This window comes from Palaemon carinicauda, chromosome 30 (genome assembly GCF_036898095.1).
Source record: "Palaemon carinicauda isolate YSFRI2023 chromosome 30, ASM3689809v2, whole genome shotgun sequence".
Lineage (NCBI taxonomy): Eukaryota > Metazoa > Arthropoda > Malacostraca > Decapoda > Palaemonidae > Palaemon > Palaemon carinicauda.
Window position 1 is genome coordinate 75,800,621 of NC_090754.1, and position 20,869 is coordinate 75,821,489.

Consider the following 20,869-nt stretch of genomic DNA (forward strand, 5'->3'; position numbering starts at 1 on the left):
AGTTTGTTAATGTCCTTGTTTCCTTTCCTCTGGGCTAGTTTCCTCTGTTGAAGCTCTTGGGCTTATGGCATCTTGCTTTTTCAACTAAGGTTATAGCCTATCTTATAATGATAATATTATTCTAGCAACATGTAAGAAAAAGAAATGGACAATGTACAGGACATATAATGAGAATGACTGATGATAGATGGACATAAAGAATACCAGGATTGGTCCCTAGAGATTGAAAAAGAAGCAGGGGAACGAAGAAAAGACGAATGGAGTGACTAGCTAAGAAAATTTGCGACTAAAGACTGGCATAGAAAAACCATAAACAGATGGGAGCGGAAAGACATGTCTGAGGCCTTTGTCCTACAATGGACCAGTAATGGCTGTGTGTGTGTATATATATATATATATATACAGTATATATATATATATATATATACAGTATATATATATATATATAATATATATATATATATATACATATATATATATATATATATATGCGCGTAAAAATCACAGGAAAACGTGATGCTCAGATGCAGAAGAACCACAGGGAAAATGAAAATACGAAATATACGCTTAAGTCCTGACTAGTTTCGTGATACTTCCTGAGGAAGTATCACGAAACTAGTCAGGACTTAAGCGTATATTTCGTATTTTCATTTTCCCTGTGGTTCTTCTGCATATATATATATATATATATATACACTGTATATATATATATATATATATATATATTAGAATTTATTTTATACCTGATAGATGGATAAATATTTCATATGTATTTGTTTTGGGCTTGTCTGCTTTAGTTATTATGCTTTTGTTTATAGCTGAAGTAATAGAGATTTTTTTTTCGTTTTTTTCTGGCATTCCTTAAAAGATTGCCACCAAAAGTTGCGATGGCCTTGTTTCTTACCATTAATTAGTCCAAGTACTAACCGGACATGAACTTTTCTTCGCTGGTTGTAATCATACGCACGATGTGCTTTTGCTATATGCCTTACTCGAGGTGATATTCTTCTACTTTAAGTTTAGTAATGAAATTCGTTTAGAGTCTGAAGCAGAATTTATAAAGAGGCCTTCGTAAACTGTTATGGTCTTATTACAACATAGCTGAAATTTTTTTCCGGTGAGAAAATGACTATAAGGCACTCTTTTCCAAGAGTTGCCAAGGACTTTTTTTTTTTTTTTTTTTTTTGGTATGTCTGCCTCAGTAATTGAATGGGTCCAATTTATATTCGCTCTATACTACGGTTGACTTAAATAAATATGTACTTTAAAAGCGTTAACGCTGCTGCAAGATTTTATTTTCCTCATATCAGCCACTTGAAAGTACTTTCACACTTGCTGTCAATTACAACTTATTTAGAACCCAGTGCCACTCTCGCATGCTCGGCTGGAAGTAGATTTTTTAAAGAGATTTTGGTAAGTCGTCGTTCATTTTTATTTCCCTCTTCATCTTTTGCTCCTAGGGTGGAACAGCAGACATTATTCTCCTAGTATCTCATATATAACACACACACACACACACACACACACACATATATATATATATATATATCTATATAGATAGAGATATATATGTATATATATGTGTGTATACATATGGATATATGTATATATATATATATATATATGGAAATATATGTATATATATGTATGGATATATATATATATATATATATATTTATATTGATATATGTATATTTTTATATGTTATATATATATATATATATATATATATATATATATATATATATATATATATATATTTATATTCAAACACTTGCTCTTTATTATTTTGGGGAGATTATCACACCAACATACTCACAAACAAACAAACACTCACATACAGTATATGCGTGTGTGGATCGGACTGTTCGGACATGTAAACGTAAGTATCTGCAGAAGAATATGACCGTAACTGTTACCATCTGTTACCTTCTGCCAACCCCTCATAGGGTGAAACGGATACATTTAAAAAAAAAAAAAAGAGGAAATATTTATATTTCCCCCAATGTGTATATCGTAAAGAACATGTCGTCCTCTGCTCTTGGCAATGGTCGAGTATAGAGAGAAGGTTGTTAACACTTTCAATTGGGGTATCACGTTTTTCATGGTGTCTTGACATAAGGTTTGAACTGGCGAGAGATAAAAAAAGAGAATTGTGTTTAAATTACCCTTGATGTAGACTGGTCTAGTTTCTGCCAAAACATGCCATTTTCGTATTTTGTTACCATGGTGATTTTCCAACAGTAGAGATAAAAGTTGTTGAGTAAGATTTTATTATTATTATTATTATTATTATTATTATTATTATTATTATTATTGCACGACCCATTGAAAATAACGGCTAAATAATTAGATAGATAGGCACACACCCACACACCCCTCTCACTAAGGTATTTTTACTCCTCTTTTTCCTATTGGAGGGATTGGGCCAGCTGAGCGTGACCGGAAACATACATACATACATACATATATACATACATATATATAAATTATATATTTATGATATATATATATATATATATATATATATATATATATATATATATATATATATATATATATATAAAATAGCCGGACACTTGCTCTTTATTATACAGGAGAGATCATTATTATTTACCAAGCTACAGCCCTAGTTGCAAAAACTGGGTGCTACAAGCCCATGTCTCCAACAGTCTTTAATTTGTTTCCAGTGTTTTGCTTTGCTTTACTTTAAGGGTTGTTTTCCTGTTACTATCACACATTGAAACCTTATGCCCTACAGAACCATCAATATATGTTTGTCGTATACTGTCCATTCTTAGGGGTTTTCGAGTATCACGTAGTTATACCATATTTGAAGCTTTGTGGGAACCACAGGATTTAAATGAAGATATTGAGAGGAATGGGTTGGGAGAAAAGGAAGTGGTGATGTGAGTGAAATATGGATGAAGAACAGGAATAAAAATTAAATTAAAACATTGAGAAGAATTTATTGGGAGAAGAGGTGGTGGGGTTGTAAGTGAAGGGGAGAATACGGGTGAAGATAAGGAATGATAAATGGACCAAAACTTGACTTTTCAAGATAGTGTCGCCAGACCGTGCCTTGCCAGTTAGCGTGAAGGTTTGTTTTAATACATTTTTATTACTTGCTGAATAAGCGGTGAAGTTAGAAAAAAGGTGAAGAGTTGTTGGTAAGTAATTTGTTAGAAAATATATATAAAAAAAAGAGTAGATTGGTTGACAAAGCTATTCTGTGTTTGTTTACAGTATTTTCAACACGCGGAGACCTTTATCAAGAAATGTTGTTTCACTGCCACCACAAACTTTGACTTTTACGATATTTGTTAGAAGTTGACTAGACCACTAGTTGTTATGTGTTTGATCACCGAAGGGCTTTTTTTTTTTTTTTTTTTTTTTTTTTTGGGGGGGGGGGTTGGTGTCCACAATTATTTGAATCCTCTGGACGATGTTTTTAAGGTCTGTCCTCCATTGCAGTTTATTTCCGATGCTCAGATGGGTGGTGGAAGTGGGCTGGGTTTAAAAGGTAAGTTGGTAAAGTCTAAGAGGAAAATTAAATAATTGGCCAAAAAAAAAAGCCATTCTTGGGCGATTTTATTAGAAGGTAATTTTTGGGAAATTGTTTATAATGGGACTTTTTAAATTATGCTTTACGGGTGTTCGAAGTAGGTGCTTAATTTTGATTGACAAAGTAAGGAAGGAGAAATTGAACGTGGAAGTGAAATCTCGATAACATTTTATGATTATTTTTATTCGATTGATAACCGGAAAATACATATTCTGTAATATAAGAATTTTGTTAATAATGTTTAAATGGGTTTGACATACTCTAATTAGGAAAGGTTTGAGTATACATAGATAGTGGTTTTCTGTCCACATCGCTCAAAAAGGTAATCCTGATGAGATATGATCGTATTGAGAAGGTGGGTTTTAAAATGATGGCAGAGTGTGGAGATGGTACAGGTAAAGGATGTACTAGGGATTTTTCCATGTGTTAAATGCAAGAGAAGAAAAACAAAATACTGAACAACGTAAATTCGATATGATGCAGAGCTTTAGATGTGGAAATAAGGAAATAAGAGTAGCCGTAAAGGTCAACATTTTCAAACTGCCTCGTTTAGAATTAAACACTGCAAAATAACCTTACAGTAGGAAAGTGTTTATTTTGTGTTATTATACTGTTGTTATTTAAATTTTTAATTGGCTGCTGACTATGCTGATTGTTAATTACAGAGACGCTCGATTCAGAACATTGGTTGCGTTGTTAGATATGGTTATATATCACTTAACTGTAATTTGTCTCTCAGTGCTCAAATAGATAATATAGTTAGAAATGCTGGATATTATCTTAGAAACATGGCTATCGTAACGAAGTATCTGGATGAATATTCTGTAAAGAAACTTGTGATAAACTATGTTATTACCAGGATTGATTACTGTAACTTCATTAATTACAATTCTATCTAAAATACAACTTCAGAAATTACAAAACATAATAAACAGAGGTCAAGTGTGATAATAGGTATCCCACACAGGTAAATTATCCCTCCAATACTAAATGGATTACATTGGCTGCCTAGTTAAGCTAGAACAAACGTTAAAATATAAGATATTTGCAATGACTCGTCAAGATATCAGAACCTGGACGTCAAGACTATCTAAGAGAACTGATACACATCGCACAGCCAAAGAGTCGTGTCGACATGAGAATAGTTACAGATGGTTTCAAGATATTGGAGCCAAGATGTACCTCTCTGTAGGTTCAAGAGCTTTCAAAAATACGACTCCAAGACTAACAAGTTCCCACTCTTGTTTTCTGAGGGCTTTGATAATTTGGATTTGACAAATATCGTGGAATATACTGTGTGATACTCTAAATACCTAAGAATGTATTATGACGAACAGATCTTGTAGGTTCTGTAGTGCATAAGACCAAGAAAACAGCCCTTTATAGTAAACTAAAATAAACTTCTTCAGGGATTATAGAGTGCCGATAAAGATTAAACTAAACTGTGGAAGGAAAACTAATGCAATTTTTCATCAAAACTTAGGGAGGAATTTCTCGCATTATTATTTAGATATTTCTACCTCACGCGATCACCTCTAGGCCTTGAGTGAAGAGAAGAGAGCGTCGTTACGGGCTGTTTATTGCAAGAGCCCTTGTTTGGCCGAAAGAGCCAGACAACAGCATAAATCCTATTCATAGATAGGGACACCTCTAATTAATGCTATCACCGGATCGCCAGTGGGGTCGGGGAGTCAGATCAAATTCGCTGGTAGAAGCTGTTCAATTTACTAAGTTGGCTTTGTTTGAGTGAGGACGTATCACGGTTTGCTCTCTCTCTCTCTCTCTCTCTCTCTCTCTCTCTCTCTCTCTCTCTCTCTCTTTTATTCTCGTGGAGGAACTCGAGTGAAAAATAAAACATCATGGCGGAAAGTTGCCTTTTGTTGGGTCTTCGGGGGGAAAATAAAATAAAAGGGTTTAGTATAGGATTTGTGAGAGGTACTACCACAAAAAGTGTGTATGGATACCAACATCTGTTATGAAGATTTAGTAAAATTTAAATGTCTCTGCCCTGTGTGTGTAGATGAAGCCAAAATAACCACGATAGATATGCCAAAATTGGAGAAAGAACTGCAAAAGAGAGACATCATTGTAGGAGAATATGAAGGGAGACGCTTGTATTGGAAAATCCTCTCGCTGTGCTTACTGCTAATACAGCAAATTCCACCCAGACTACAGACCCGAAGACAAATTATCTTACTGAGAAATTGGATAATCTAGCAAAGAATATGAAATAAATTAAGTTTATACTTCAAACACCGATAGCCTCAAAAAATGAGAAAATTATATACGATGACAAAGTCAAGGAAAAACCCACTAGTATGTAAATCAACAAAATCATCAACTACAATCACTGAGGAAGAATAAAGTTGAAATGCACTTTAGGATATACCAATTCTTAATACGTTGTCTACTTCATATGTAAATGTTGTACACTTTGCTGATGAAAAGATCACATCTGAAGCAGTTTACAAAATTCAAACCATGGTTGCCGACACCGAAACGAGGAAAATTGGAAAGTTGAAACCTAGAATATGTGCAATGTATACAATGATGAAGATTAAGTAATAAATGCTTTGATTCAAAGGAATCGTTACCTGGACCAGATTCAAAATGTAGAACAGAAGATGAGTCTGATAACCAAGTTTTGCTGGTGGGAGTACACCCTACTTGTTGAAATGTGATCCGGAAGTTCGGAAGGCTATTCATGATAAAGGTGACAAAGTTATGTTGCAATGGAAGTGCTTATACGTGATAGGTACCATGGGATCACCTGCTACCACTGTAAAAGATTTGGACATTTTGAAAAAGTTTGCAAGTTCAAGAATGATGATAACGTGTGTGGAAATGCTCAGTAAATCACTCCACCAAGGAACGTAACTCACAACAGATAAAAGTATGAACTAAAGAAATCAGATGAACATATAGTAAATTTTAGAAATTTTACGTAAAATTTATGATTGTGCGCCTAGACATTATAATAAACTGCCAACTGAAACGAAGGACTTAAAGGGAGCAATTGAATTTAAGAAGGAATTAAAGACATTACTTTTTACAATATCATATGATTTGGAAGATGCTACAATCAAAGAATTGTATAAGTTATAATGAAAATGTTTCGTTAGATGATTGGTATGGACCCGCCCGAGTAGTAGTTCACTCGACTTCAGTGGAGGGTTGGATTTAAACCCAGGACAAGTATACAAGTACAAGTACAAGTACAAGAATAGCTGAAAATACGGACCATGGGTACTAAGGATGTCATAAACTGCCACTATGTTAATATTCAATCTGTAGTAACTATTCAAATTCGAGAATTGATAAATGAGAAATATTTTGACGTAGTCTAGCTTTGTCTGAAACATAGTTAAATACTTCAGCAATGCTAAGATTACTGAAGTGATCCCTCACACATAAGCTTTCTTTCATATTCCGACGAGGGCCCAAGTTGGGGGAGGGGGGGGGGTAGGTTTTCTAAGTGCTTCGATAATGTCGATTTGACAATATGGTTCCACTGTGTGATAATACCAGGAAAGTAGTCCTTAAAGTAAACTAAAATATTGAACTGATAAGAACTTAGGTTTCAACTTTTTATGACTCGTCTCTCCCGAAAAAAAATGTAGGATTTCATCTTGATGTGAGGGAAGCATTTATTTCAATATGTTTACGATTTATTATTATTATTATTGTTGTTGCTGTTGTTGTTGTTGTTGTTTTATTATTATTATTATTATTATTATTATTATTATTATTATTATTATTATTATTATTATTATTAGCTGTACCCGGCCACTCATTCATGTGGCTCAATCTGGTTAATTGAAGAAGAAATAAACAGAGAAAGCGCACATTTTTTATATGTTTAATTTCGCAATGCTTTTGGTTATAAATGTATTTTGTTGTTCCCTTGCCTTTGCAGATATAGAGACAGTCTGAATTGCCTACTCTAGAACACGCAACATATAATTATTCACGAGAGAAGCAATCCGTGTCTAGATCTAAACTGCACAATTCTAAAGATTGACCCTGAGCTATGTTGATGGGGATTGCAAACGCTAATCGAATTGGGAATTGGAATCTCTTAATTTGGAATGGCATATTCGTTGGAATCATGATAATGGGATGAATGAGGACATCTTCACCTTTGAAAGGTCCTTCAAGGTTGTTATTTATACGATGTTGCTTTTTACTTTTTTTTACTGCAAGCAGCGTGCCGTGTGGCTGGTTGATATTTTGCAACATGCTTACTGGAACGTGCGGTGACATAGCTGGCAGATCGAGTGAATTAAAAGATTGTTGGATAATTAACCACTTCATCTGCTACCACAGCATGTGAATGCCCCGCTTTGAATGTTAGACTGAATAATATTATTAAGTTCGTAGACGTCTTTGTTCTTGGCCTCAAGAATAGCTAGTTTACTCAGCCAATCGGGATTCTTGTAACTGGTTTGAATATTTGGGTATACCTTTTCAACCAGTTCTTCTTTTGACGTCACTAAATTGCAGAAGTTATGAGGCAATGAAATTCGTCCTGAGGTCGGATCAACCGGTTGTTGTGGCCGATGTGGTAAGGTCCCTGACTGATGAACGCCAGACTAGGTTTCGAGTCCCGCTCAAACTCGTTAGTTCCTTTGGTCGCTGCAGCCTCACCATCCTTATGAGCTAAGGATGGGGCGTTTGGGGGAGCCTATAGGTCTTATCTGATTTGTCGTCAGCAGCCCTGGCCTGGCCCTCCTTGGTTCTAGCTTGGGTGAAGAGGGGGCTTAGGCGCTGATCATATGTATATATGGTCAGTCTCTAGGGCTTTGTCCTACTTGATAGGGCAATATCACTGCCCCTTGCCTCTTGTCATTCATGAACGGCCTTTAAGCCTTTAATTGGTGTGACAATATCTCAGCTGATCGATTGTTTTGCAGTGGACACTCATATTTGTAGCTAATTCTAACGTCTTTACGTGTCTCCCCAAATTAGTATAATTCAGGCAACCATTTAGTTCGTCCTCTGGTGTCGATCGAGGAATTACAGGTAATGTTTGCCTGAAATCTGCTAGCAATATTAATGCATTCCCAAATGGTCTGATGTGTCCACGTAAATCTTGCAATGATCGACCAAGAGCCTCGAGTTATTCATGTGCACCATAGTGCATTCATCCCAAACAATAAGTTTTCATTTCTGCAATACTTTTCCCATGTCAGATGCTTTGGAAATGTTGCCCTTTGGAGTTTCAATGAAATGCATGTTCACTGGCAACTTCAAATCAGAATGGGTTGTTCTTCCACCTGGTAGCAATGTCTCAGCTATTCCTGACAACACAAGGGCAAAGGTTATGTAATTTTGGGATCCAATTGCTGCCAGAATCAAGTTTTAACAGTTCCTCCTGAAGCATTTAAGAAGATTTCTCTAAGGCCGTTATTGATAGTTTGCATTATAGGAACCAAATGGCATTTCTTTTTTTCATCTCCGCCAACGAAGTTGAAAGGTCATGTTTTCGCCCCTATTTGTGTAGGTGTGTTTTTGTTTGTGAACAGCTTCCTGGCCACAATTTTAATCGTAGAGTAATGAAACTTGCAGGGATTAACTTATGTAAAAAGCTAGAAATCATAAAATTTTAGGTCAAGATCACGGTCAAACTTGGTTCATATTTGAATGAAAATCCCTCCAATTAATACATGTTGAGGTCAAAGATCAAGGTTAAGCAAAAAGTCGAGAAACGAACTGCCGCGGCGGAGGTATGTTCTCTACTGAGTGCTCCTTTAGTTGATCAAGCATTAGCTTAGGAATATTTGATAGCACCCGTTGTAATTTTGTTCTCGTCGCAATTATACATCGAACGAAGGAGTAGCTGATCGAGTCTGTGATAACATTCCCAATTGATTGAAACTGTTCGTGATTTCTAAGCACAAGTTTTTAATAATTATCAACGCTTCGTTGTAGATTTCTGCTGAGAAATCCACGTTCATATTTAAATCTTCCTTGCATATTCGACGGATAATATTTTCGGCCATGTGCGATTTATATTTCTCCCATTACTCTGTTGGAGATGGAGAGCAGGAGCTGGCGCTCAATATGATTGTAAACAATGCACGAATTTGATTTGGATATGACGTGTTGCACACATCATTAAATGCATACACTACATCGGAGTGTGGGTCGTTCTCCAATAAATCCAGATCATGACATGCACTGCGGAAAGTGACATGTGTAACGAATGCCGTTGACAGTCGGACAATTCTCAATTTCTCAGTTGCTGGGAAGACCTTGGACCGGGCACATTTATCAACAGCATGCGAAGAAAGAAGAATTCGTCTTGATTGGGTGTCCTGTCTGTTTATCGTTGTTTCTTTGAATATTCCATATTGTCCGTCGACTTGCTCTCCTGGTTTGCGTCGTCCAAGTGAGTTACTACTACTCGCATTCCATGTGTAACACGCAGGCATTACTGACTTCAGCCACGCTTCAGCAGTGTTTTTGCAAACGCGTCATTTTGACAAGTGAAGAACGTAGTTAACGCTTTAGCCGGTGGAATCATGGCTATTTGTCGCACATTACTATATGCACAAATGCACTGGAATACGAGAAAAACAGTTCAAAGCGAAATGAAAGACAACGAAAATTATACTCGCGCAATGAATGCTACGGTAAACGACACTGCTTAATTCCAACGCAGTCATACATTGTTTTTGTTTTTTGTTTTTTTAAGCTAGAAGTAAGACATGGGCTCTTGCGCAAAGGCAGCCCGTAAAAAGAGTGTCATACACAATAATCAGGGTCTAGATATGTCGCAATAATTAAATCAAAATTAAAATAAATCGAAATATATGAAAAATCAATATATCAATACAATTGGAAACATTGAAGTTGAATCGTAAAATTAGAAATCTGGAAATCGTAAATGGCCGTAAATCGAGGACATTGAAATGGAATCGTAAAATATATAATATAGCGTGTGTTGCTCTTACGTCCAACAGATTTAAAGGCCGCTCGTGAATGACAGTGGCAAGGGATAGTGACATGGTCCTAGCAAGCACGACAATGCCCTAGAGACTGGCCATATAAATATATGATCAGCGCCTAAAGCCCCTCTTCACCTAAGCTAGGACCAGGGATGTACATGCAATGGCTGCTGATGACTCAACTGGTAGACCTATAGGCTCTCTCCTTCTCTATCTCACAAGGATGGGGATGTTACAGACAATAAAGAAACTATCGTGTTTTAGGGGGGCTCGAACCCCACCACAAAAAAAAAAAAAAAAAAAAAAAAAAAATCTGTCACAGGTGTGACATGTATTTAGTAGGTATATAAAATCGTGTACAGTATTCAAATGCAACGTTGTCAGGATTTCAAAGCAATCGGTGAAGAACTTTCGGAGATTTAAAAATTAATCAAACGAGCATTTATATTTTGATTTAGATAGATTATTTTATTTCTATTTCATTTGTATTTTCGTTATTTTTATTATTCATTTTCACTCCATAGGTTTATTATTAATATCAACAATTTCATGTTTATTTTGATAGAATTTTAATGTTTTTCATTTTCTATTTTATAAGCATATTATTATTATTATTATTATTATTATTATTATTATTATTATTATTATTATTATTATTATTATTATTATTATTATTATTATTATTATTATAGGTAAAGGTATAAATCAAATGCTATTTAAAGTTATATTATTTACTTCTATATGGGATGTTTTCTCATGAAAAATACCACACTAAATTTTGTTTTCAACTCCGCTAAATAATGCTTGCAATGACCTCTCATATAAAGTTTGTCCTTCAGTCTATGTTTTTAGCATTGGGTTATTATCGAGGAGCAATCAGAATTAGAGTGTTTTTAGTCATGATTTAATGCAAATACATTTCAGATAATTAGATGCATATTGATATCCTCATTTTATATCCCCTTACGTTCCTTTACGCTTTTCAGGTTCACTCTTATTACCTCCATATACTGGCATTGTTTCTTTCGTTCTTAAATTGATATGTCTGAATTTGCAGGTTTTTCGTCTTTTGCAGATTCCATTCGCATAATCTCTACATGAGAGAGAGAGAGAGAGAGAGAGAGAGAGAGAGAGAGAGAGAGAGAGAGAGAGAGAGAGAGAGAGAGAGAGAGAGAGAGAGAGAGAGAAGGGAGGAAGGGTTGTCCTCATCCAAAAGTTTCCTGTGTACCTGTACTTTATCATCAGATATAAACAAATCATGCTCTTCAGTAAAGTGCTTTATCGTTTGCGATGTTGATAGTTTGCTGGCTATCTCAAGATTACTTTTTATTGTTATTATTATTATTATTATTATTATTATTATTATTATTATTATTATTATTATTATTATTATTATTAGCTAAGCTACAACCCTAGTAGGAAAAAAGGATGTTATAAGCCCAAGGGCTCCAACAGAGAAAACTAGCCAAGTGAGTAAAGGAAATAAGGAAAATATTAATATGAGAAGTTATGAACAATTAAAATAAAACATTTTGAGAAAAAGTATCAACATTAAAACAGATCTTTTTTTTTATAAATAAAACTATAAAAAGACTTTATGTAAGCCTGTTCAACATTAAAACATTTGCTGCAACTTTGAACTTTTGAAGTTCTACTGATTCAACTACCCGATTATGAAGATCATTCCACAACTTGGTCACAGCTGGAATAAAACTTATAGAATACTGTATAGTATTAAGCCTCGTGATTGAGAAGGCCTGGTTATTAGAATTAACTGCACAGCCTAATTCCAAGCTTTATTTTCATACCTTTTTTATTTTTATTTTTTGAAAATAAAGGCACGCACTATTAACGTGATACAATTGTTTCAATCAATCAATCAATCAATCCTTTTTAGTTTATCATCGTTAATGCGAAAGCGTTCATCAACTCAGCAGCTTGAGGTTATGGTCTCTTGCTTAAAAGGGTACAATACAATTGTTAACTTCTGACATTTAGTGTTTAATCTGCTTTTGGGGATGAGCAGATTAGGTTCCTCACTGAAAGGATGAGATGTCCATAGTATTTTGAGTTTGACACGAAGTATTCTAAAGAAGACAATAGTCCGACGGCCAAATAACTTCTGCACGATTATAGTATAACGCACAGGATGGTACTGTCCGGGAAGATCAAAATGTAAAGGATGGTGAGAATTATGAAAAATCTTATCCTACTCGGCTACCTCAAGATTGCCTTCAACCTTATCCTAATCCCAGAGCAGAGTATCGTCATATCTTATCTGTCTCTTGAGACAAGATTAATCCTTTATGCATAGTAATTCTATTATCGAAGGACCTAAATTTAGTTTAGACTGACAAGTGGAAAGATCTGGTTAGCATCATCCCTAGGGGGGATCACGCTTACACTGTCCAATTTGGTTGAGGTATTTAAACACTGGTTTGATGATCTTTTCTCGAGTTTCAGTCGTTAGAAATTCCTGTTTTGGTACCATTTTATTTATTCAATCACACGTCTCTCTCTCTCTCTCTCTCTCTCTCTCTCTCTCTCTCTCTCTCTCTCTCTCTCTCTCTCTCTCTCTCTCTCTTATATTATTGTCATCATCAGCCGTAACTATTTCACTGCCGGACAAATACCTCAGATGTGTTCTACGTTTCTTATCTGTTTATGGTTTTTATAAGCCATTTTTTTGCCCGCCCACAGCTTTTCTGAGTTCGTCAATCCATCGTCTTCTCTTCCTTCTCCTGCTTCTTTTGCAATCTCTAGGAACCCATTCTGTTATACGAAATTTCCATCTACTATGCCATTCTTATTATATGTCCCGGCCATATCCGTTTATTTTTCTTATATGATATACATGATAGTATACCTTTTACTTTAGTTTGTTCTGGTATCCATGTTGGTCTTTTTCTATCTCAGTGTAATTCCCATCATTATTCGTTCTATAGCTCTGAGTTGCAACTAGCTTATGTTCTGAGAATTTAGCAAGGCTCCAAGTTTCTTATACATAAGTTGGTACTGGTATGGCCATCTGTTTAAATACTTTCCTTTTTAGAGAAAGTGGTATTTTACTTTACATAATGTCATTTTGTTTGCCAAAAGCTCTCCATCCCATGCTTATCCTTCATTTAATTTCAATCTCGTTTCCTGGGGAAACACTTACTGCCTGTCCAAGGTATGTATATTCATTAACAATCTAGAGTTTTTTTTCCATAATCCTTATTTGTTGTTTATCTGCATTTTCATTGAACGTTATCTTAGTTTTACACACATTCATTTTCATTACTACATTTCTGCTTTCTCTCTTCAAATCTTTTATCATCTTTTACAATTCCTCCCATGATTCACTAAACAAATGTCATCTGTAAATCTTGAGTTGTTAAGGTATTCCCCCACTAACGTTAATTCCTACATTTTTCCCATCGTTTTAAGTAACCTTGTTAACTATAGTAAAAACGAATAATTAAAAGCTGCCTTTGGTTTAATCTACAGTCTTTAGGAGCATATTTTTTATTCACAAGTTATTCCTACATACTGTTTATAATACAGTATGGTAAACTTATCCTTATTATAGTTGTCAGTTTACAGAAGTTTCCAACACAAGCCCTTGTTAAGTGAAATTTACAGTGATATCTTTTCCTGGAGGGTTTAACCTTGACCATTCTCAGGGGAGGTTGTCAACTAACTTTAACTTTTTCGTGGAAGGGTTTGATCAAAGGATGTTTTATTTAACTATCTATGAGTGTAAGAAGGCTGATAGGAAACATGTACTCAATAAAGAAATAGTTTTAAAAGCTCAAGATACAGAAAAAAAAATTATTTCTAACAGGTTCTTGTTCTAATACATAATGTAAACACAACTTACCTAACCATTTTATCTTTCTCAAATGTTAGATTCTTCAACTACAAATAAATTTTCCTTCCAAGTAGAATTCAAGAACTCCTACTTCCCACTTATGTTATATCTTATCACTTGCTTCATATTCAGATTATTCTGCATCACCACCCTTTCACTTTATCTGTACCCTGCTGGCACATATTTAAATTCCCTAAAATTTTCCCTCTTATTTAACATTTTCCATTCCGTTCTGTCACAACTTAAGTTACAAAGTCCCAAGTCTGGCTGACATAACAAAAACTAACCTTTGACATACCCTATGTTAGAAAGAAGTTATTTACACCGTGTGAAAACCATTTCCTTCCACTTTAGTGACAGTTGGTATAATAAGATTAAATTTTGTCATACTGAAAATTTTTAATATAATAGATTTTGTCTCATCCGCACACGTTTGCAACCCCCAGACTCGATTCCCTAGCCCCCCCCCCCTCCCCCAGTTCCATCCTCAATTTTTATGCTTCCGACATTTTGTTGACCCCGTGGTTCCTATGAAAATTCTGAAGCTTCCTGTTATTATTAAAGTGTTGCCTCAGATGACGTGCAGTATGTGTGTTTGTTAGATACTTTTACCAAGATCTCTGGTAGGTCTTCCTGAATCCTCTTATTTATAACTAGGCTTACTCCTTTTCCTCAATAGATTTTGGTATGCAACAAGTGTATATTGATTAAATCATGTTAAGATAGTATTTTCACGACAATTAGTCTTATTACATTGGTTTTGACATGCCAGTGTTGATTTTCACATTGTCTATGCTACAGATGTTATTATTAGATATGTATGCATTTTTTATTTTGAACTGGCTAATACGAGCATTTCTCTAAACAGGTGCAGAAACATACAACGAGTAAAATTCTCACGTTTTGCTTATTCTTCAGTACAAGTAATACATATTTGTAATGGCTATCGCTGATTTTGAAGAAATTTTCTTCCACATTGGTGGTTTTGGAAGATTCCAGTTAGTAAGTATTGTCCTGTACACTTTTTTAGTTGGCATCATATTTACAATGCACCCTCATTTTGCAGAACGTAGATAACATACATATTCAAGTATTTATGACTTTAGGTGGTAGAATTGAGAGGTCTGTATGTTCTTGAAAATTTACAGTTATCTGAAAACTACATACTGTACAATAATATCCTTTGATATGGTTACAATACAAGAAAATGAAATTTTTAGGTGTGAAAACATTGTTTTCTGGACTTTGGCAAAATGTCACCTAACAGTTTTGTCCAACAAAGTTACTTTGGAAAGTAATGAATCTCACACAGGTCTTAGAAGAGGGAGGGAAATTATCACTTTCATATATCATGTTTATACAATTTTAATATATTTGGTTATTATTAAAAATGCATGAGATTTTGAAGTTTACTGGGATAAAGATGACTTTGGTTTGCTTATAGAATTATTAGATATTTCTACATAGCTAAGTATGAATCCATCCTAATTGAATCAACAAGTGAATTAACAATTTACTTGGTGTGAAATTGATTACTACTTATCTGGTTTATTTCACAGTCGTTGTTTGTTGTAAGCTGTGTCGTAAACATCTTCATGTCTGCCGTATACTATGGACAAATATTTATGACTCTCACCCCACCTCATTGGTGCAGACCTCCTCCGGAAGTCTCATCTCTCAACTTGACCACAGATGAGGTTAAACTTCTCACCTTACCTCGGACTACACAGCATTCGTCTGAGTACGATTCCTGTGTTATTTATGACGTCGACTTTGTAGAGGTGAGGTTGTAGTTTTAATATTTTAATTTTCACATAAATAAAAGTGCTAGTTTTATTTGTTTATTTATATCCACCTTGATTTAAAATATACATGCGTACAGGTATGATGAACATACCACTGATAGACACTGTATTTGTAGGACTAGTGACTTTTGGTACAGTATAGAAAAATTTCTAAATAAAAGAGCACTTTTTATTTGTCTTTTCTTGAAACATATAATAAATGTAGAATGGTATAATGCTAATACAAGTTTATAAGCTCAATGGTCAAGATGTTTGCTGCTAATTCTGTGTCAGGGCTTACATTTATTAATGTGTAGGAACCAGCAGCACATTTGCTACATTACTTTTAGTTCAGATGTGATGGACAGGCTAAGAATAATACAGACTTCAAGAAATCAGCAATTTATAAACAGGTTCCTATTCTTACGGTAAAGGATATAAATTACTCAGAAAATGCTAATTTTTTACACTCTTCATACCATCATGGCTAAGATAAGATAAAGGAGAATAATAGAATGCCCGTTTTTGTTTTTGGTTTTCTATTTTCCTTCTTAGGGACTGGTTAAATTCTGTTTCTTCTACTCCTTGCCAGGGCTTTATGGCTTTCGACTTTGCCCCTGAATTGGTCTGTGAGTAAATCATAAATGAGGTAACATATTAGTCTGAGGAAGTATACCATGATTGCCCTTGTTTTATGATAAGCAACGTTGGTCTTCCACTTGGGACATAACATCGGTCTTTAATTTTGTTATTTGTTAATACAAAGTGGACTGTCCCTGATTTGTCGTACTCTTGGAAGGTATATAAGTACAGTATGTAAGATTTCAAACAGATGTGATAGTAATGGCATTTTGAGTGAACTCTTGCATTTAAATTAGTTAGAGTTGCATAAAGAAGTGTGATCTTTGTATTTTAATTGACCAGAGTTTTATTAAGGAGATTAAGTTGCTGCTGTTTAAGGAAATGTTATTAGAGTTTATAAAATGAGATATACATGTATAAGATTATTTAATTGTAAAATTGGTTGATATTTTGATCTCTTACTTCCTAAGGAATGTGGTAGTCAGCAATGTGACTTGCAGGTATGATTAATCGAAATAGAGTGAATTTTGATATGGCTTATTATTCAAATACTTACATGCAAGTCACATATTTTCTGTCCTGCTCATCACTTTCAGTGATTGAAAAAGAGGGGAAGAAGCTATAGAGGTATGCCACAACTTCTGTGAAATGAAGCACTTAGTTGGCTTGCGTCTGGGTTTTGCTAAACATTGGGTCTCCCTTCCCACTTGTCAGCCAGCCTCTTGGATGTATGAGATATACTGTATATGGACAAGAGAGAAAATGTTTATTGTTGTTCTAAGGTCAAGAAGTTTGTGCTTCAAATGTATAAGCAATGCGACTTGCTGGTAAGTATCAAAACAGATTTTAAAGAAATAATCTTTTCCCCTCATAATATATTTGGGTAAATATAAAATTAGTATGAAGTTATGAGTGAATTTTAATCTTATCTTCATACTTTAGAGAATTTGAATATTTATAATTGCACTGAATCACCTCACCAGTTCCAGTGCTTACCTCTGGCCTAAATTTTATGACTCAATCCAATTTGTAAATTTTTACTCATTGCTGAATTAACTATTTCTCCTTTGTTTGAACCATATAGGTTTGTCCCTCCCTGTATAAATGAAAAGGCAACCCTTTTGACTGATGTGTTTATAGTAATCAGAATAAAGAGAAACTCATAGCTTATATCTGTGTCCCTGTAGTGATTACATTAGCATCATGGTCTTGGAAAATTTAGAATATCTGGCCGTGATAATTATGGAAGTGCAGACCCAGATAGTATTGCTGTACCAGGTATTATTATTTCCTCTTTTGTACAGCCAACTGATTTCATTATCTCCTAAGCTAGAAGAGTTCTTTTTGCATGTGGTGGATAATTGAAAATGTTAGTCCATTAGGTAATTGTGGTTGTGGTTACTTGAGCCCTGCTAATTAGCATCCTATTTTTATAACTCTTATTATGTAAGAATTTTGAATGTCTCTAGCCGAAACATGTGGGTATAGGTGGGTCTTTTCTTGAAATCATTAGTGAATGATTAGATTGCAGAGAGCAGTTATGGATAGGTAAAATAGTTACTACAGAAATGTAATATCTGGTGTAACTTAAGGTACTGTTCTTGTCCTGTAATTTTTTATGCTATGTATTCATGATATGTGGTTTCACCTAGAAAACAAGCTTGTTGCATATGCAGATGATGCTACTCTTTTTACCCCAATTCTGACTCATGAATGTAGATTTATGGTTTGTGAATCCCTTAATAGATTTTCGCTAAAATTGGTGCATGGTGCAAGTTATTTGGCATGAAGTTGAACATAACAAAACTGAAAGTATGTTTGCAAATAGCCAAGGACATTTGGTAATAAACATCCAGATTTTTGCATTGACAATGTTTCTAACTATTTGAAATTATAGGTGTGATTCCTGATTGCAAATTTACTTTTGAGAAACGCATTTGGTCTATTTCACAAAAAAACTGGCTTATTGAGAAAGTCATTTTAAGATTTTTGGTGAGCAGTCTAGCCTTAGGAAATGTTTTAATTCTATTAATTCTACTTTGTTTTGAGTATTTCTCCTGCCTGGCCTTTTTTCTGATGTTTTTCATTTCCCTTTCTTGGATAGAAATTTTCAGTCTTTTAAATTCCTTATTCCTGATTCGGATATTAATATCTGTCACTGCCGTTCAGTCAGTCCTCTATGCATGTTGAAAAAGATATTTCACGATTCAGATCATCCATTGCATTCAGATCTTCCCAGACTGTAGCTTCCTGAACATGACACTAGATATGCTAGAATTCTAACAGTCAAGCCTTCTTAATCATAAAGCACAGTGTTACACAGCATCCTAGAAGTTTTATTCCAGCTGTATCCAGGTTGTAAAAAGGTTTTCCTAATCGGGTACAGTAGTAGAATCGGTAGAACTAAATAAGTTCCAACTTTTTGTAAATGCTTTTCTGTTAAACAGGTCGACTTGTTTTGTTTTATAGCACAGTATGAATATGACATGTCTATTTTAAAGTTTTTACTGATCATAAGATTTTTTTCTTATTCACTACGGTAGTTATATACGGGTATAGGTTATTTGCTATTTCCTTATTTCCTTTCCTTACTGGGCTACTTTCCCTGTTGGAGCCTTTGGGCTTGAAGAATTCTTTTTCCAACCAGGGTTGTAACTTGGCTAATAATAATACATATGCTGAAAATAATCATTTGTTTTTTTCGCAATGGATATGATCTTGCATCCTGATTGTCAGAAAGTTCTTTTATATAAGAAATTTGGTTACCTCAGGAGTTTTCCCTTACTTACCTTATTCACTTTATAATTATCTGATCTATTTAATGAAGAATATATTGATCTATTTAATACAGCAAATTGATAGAGACGTCACTTCGTTCTATGCCACATTTTATCTTGCACCTAACTATAATTTCTTGAATTTGCAATGCAAACTTTTATTGTGATTAGATACAGTAGCTCTATTAGCATCTACTTAACCACTCTCCCACAATTTTCTTTTTAATCACTATTTTATTACCTCCAATTCATGGTTAGTATATTGAACTGACAAATCACCCTTTTAACTGCCTGAGTACATTCCATATTTCATTATTTTATGGTTTAAGTGAACATATCCATTGCCATCCAATCCTAAGAAATGTTATAGATCTGTAAATGATTTTGTATTAACCTAAAAAATATTGTCCAATTAGTAAGTGTGTTATCCTGGAGAGCCCTATGTTATTAAGACTGAGGATAAGTGAAATGAGGGATTTAGACATTTTGCTTAAAGTATCCTCGTTTCAATCTCATGGTTTGAATCTGTTATTCAGCCTCAACCTTCAAAATCTCAGGATAATGATAGCAACATACAATTAACAACATGCGAGTGCCTTGTGACTCATGGTAAAGATGCTACCAATATTTTGTGAATAGATTAAGAGGTTTGCATTCATGAAATGCACTGGTATAGCTTAATTTTCATTTTTCAATATTTTTTGTACTATGTATTGATTGACATACTTTTTTGTAAAATAAATTTTGATCATAGTCAAGGTTTTGTATTCTTTTTGTGATATTATTGGTAGATGTTTTCTATGATCAATTGTGTACCTGTTTGCTGATCAGTTAATTAGAGGTATTGTAAGTAGTGTGTCATTACAACAGCGTGGTTATAGGATGCCCAAGCCATTGCAGTGGGTAAATCTGTACTTATGTTCATTGGCTTTTAAGACAATTCTGAACTGAAAGCTGTACAAACTTTACTTTTGGAACATAATATGGTATTAATGTAGAATATGATTAATGATAGAGGTATGTTCAATTTTCCTTTTCCTTTTCCTTTTCCTTAAAATTCTTCAAGATCCTTAGATTTCATCGTGATGATAACCATCATTTTTATTTATTTTTTTTTTTTGTAACAGCTTTACCTTCATATAAAGATAAGTAATAATAACAGTTAGTTCAGCATTACTCCATTGGTAACTTTGTCTGCCATAATGGAACAGGAAAGTTATTTTAGTGCATAAGCCATGGCTGTTGCTAGAATAGTATAATGGTTAGGTTATTGAAATACAGCAGTAAATCTGCTGAAACAGTCGGAAGACATTGAAAGTACTCTTTCATCCTCTGGAACCTTTTACTTTTGGTCAAAG

General features: G+C 34.4%; 1 protein-coding gene across 6 annotated transcripts in view; it reads left to right on the plus strand.

Moving 5' to 3' along the window:
• LOC137623295 (organic cation/carnitine transporter 2-like) overlaps positions 1–20,869 on the plus strand; it is a 195,816-nt gene that overhangs the window by 92,598 nt on the left and 82,349 nt on the right. For 4 of the 6 annotated variants that reach the window (XM_068354079.1, XM_068354083.1, XM_068354080.1 and 1 more), the window contains exons 2-3: positions 15,237–15,370; positions 15,928–16,149. In XM_068354079.1, the coding sequence (XP_068210180.1) occupies positions 15,308–15,370; positions 15,928–16,149 (285 nt within the window). In that variant the 5' untranslated portion in view covers positions 15,237–15,307. Of the gene's footprint in view, positions 1–9,814; positions 9,957–12,892; positions 12,938–15,236; positions 15,371–15,927; positions 16,150–20,869 lie in introns of those variants that run through there. The other 2 variants (XM_068354081.1, XM_068354082.1) reach the window with 2 other exon arrangements.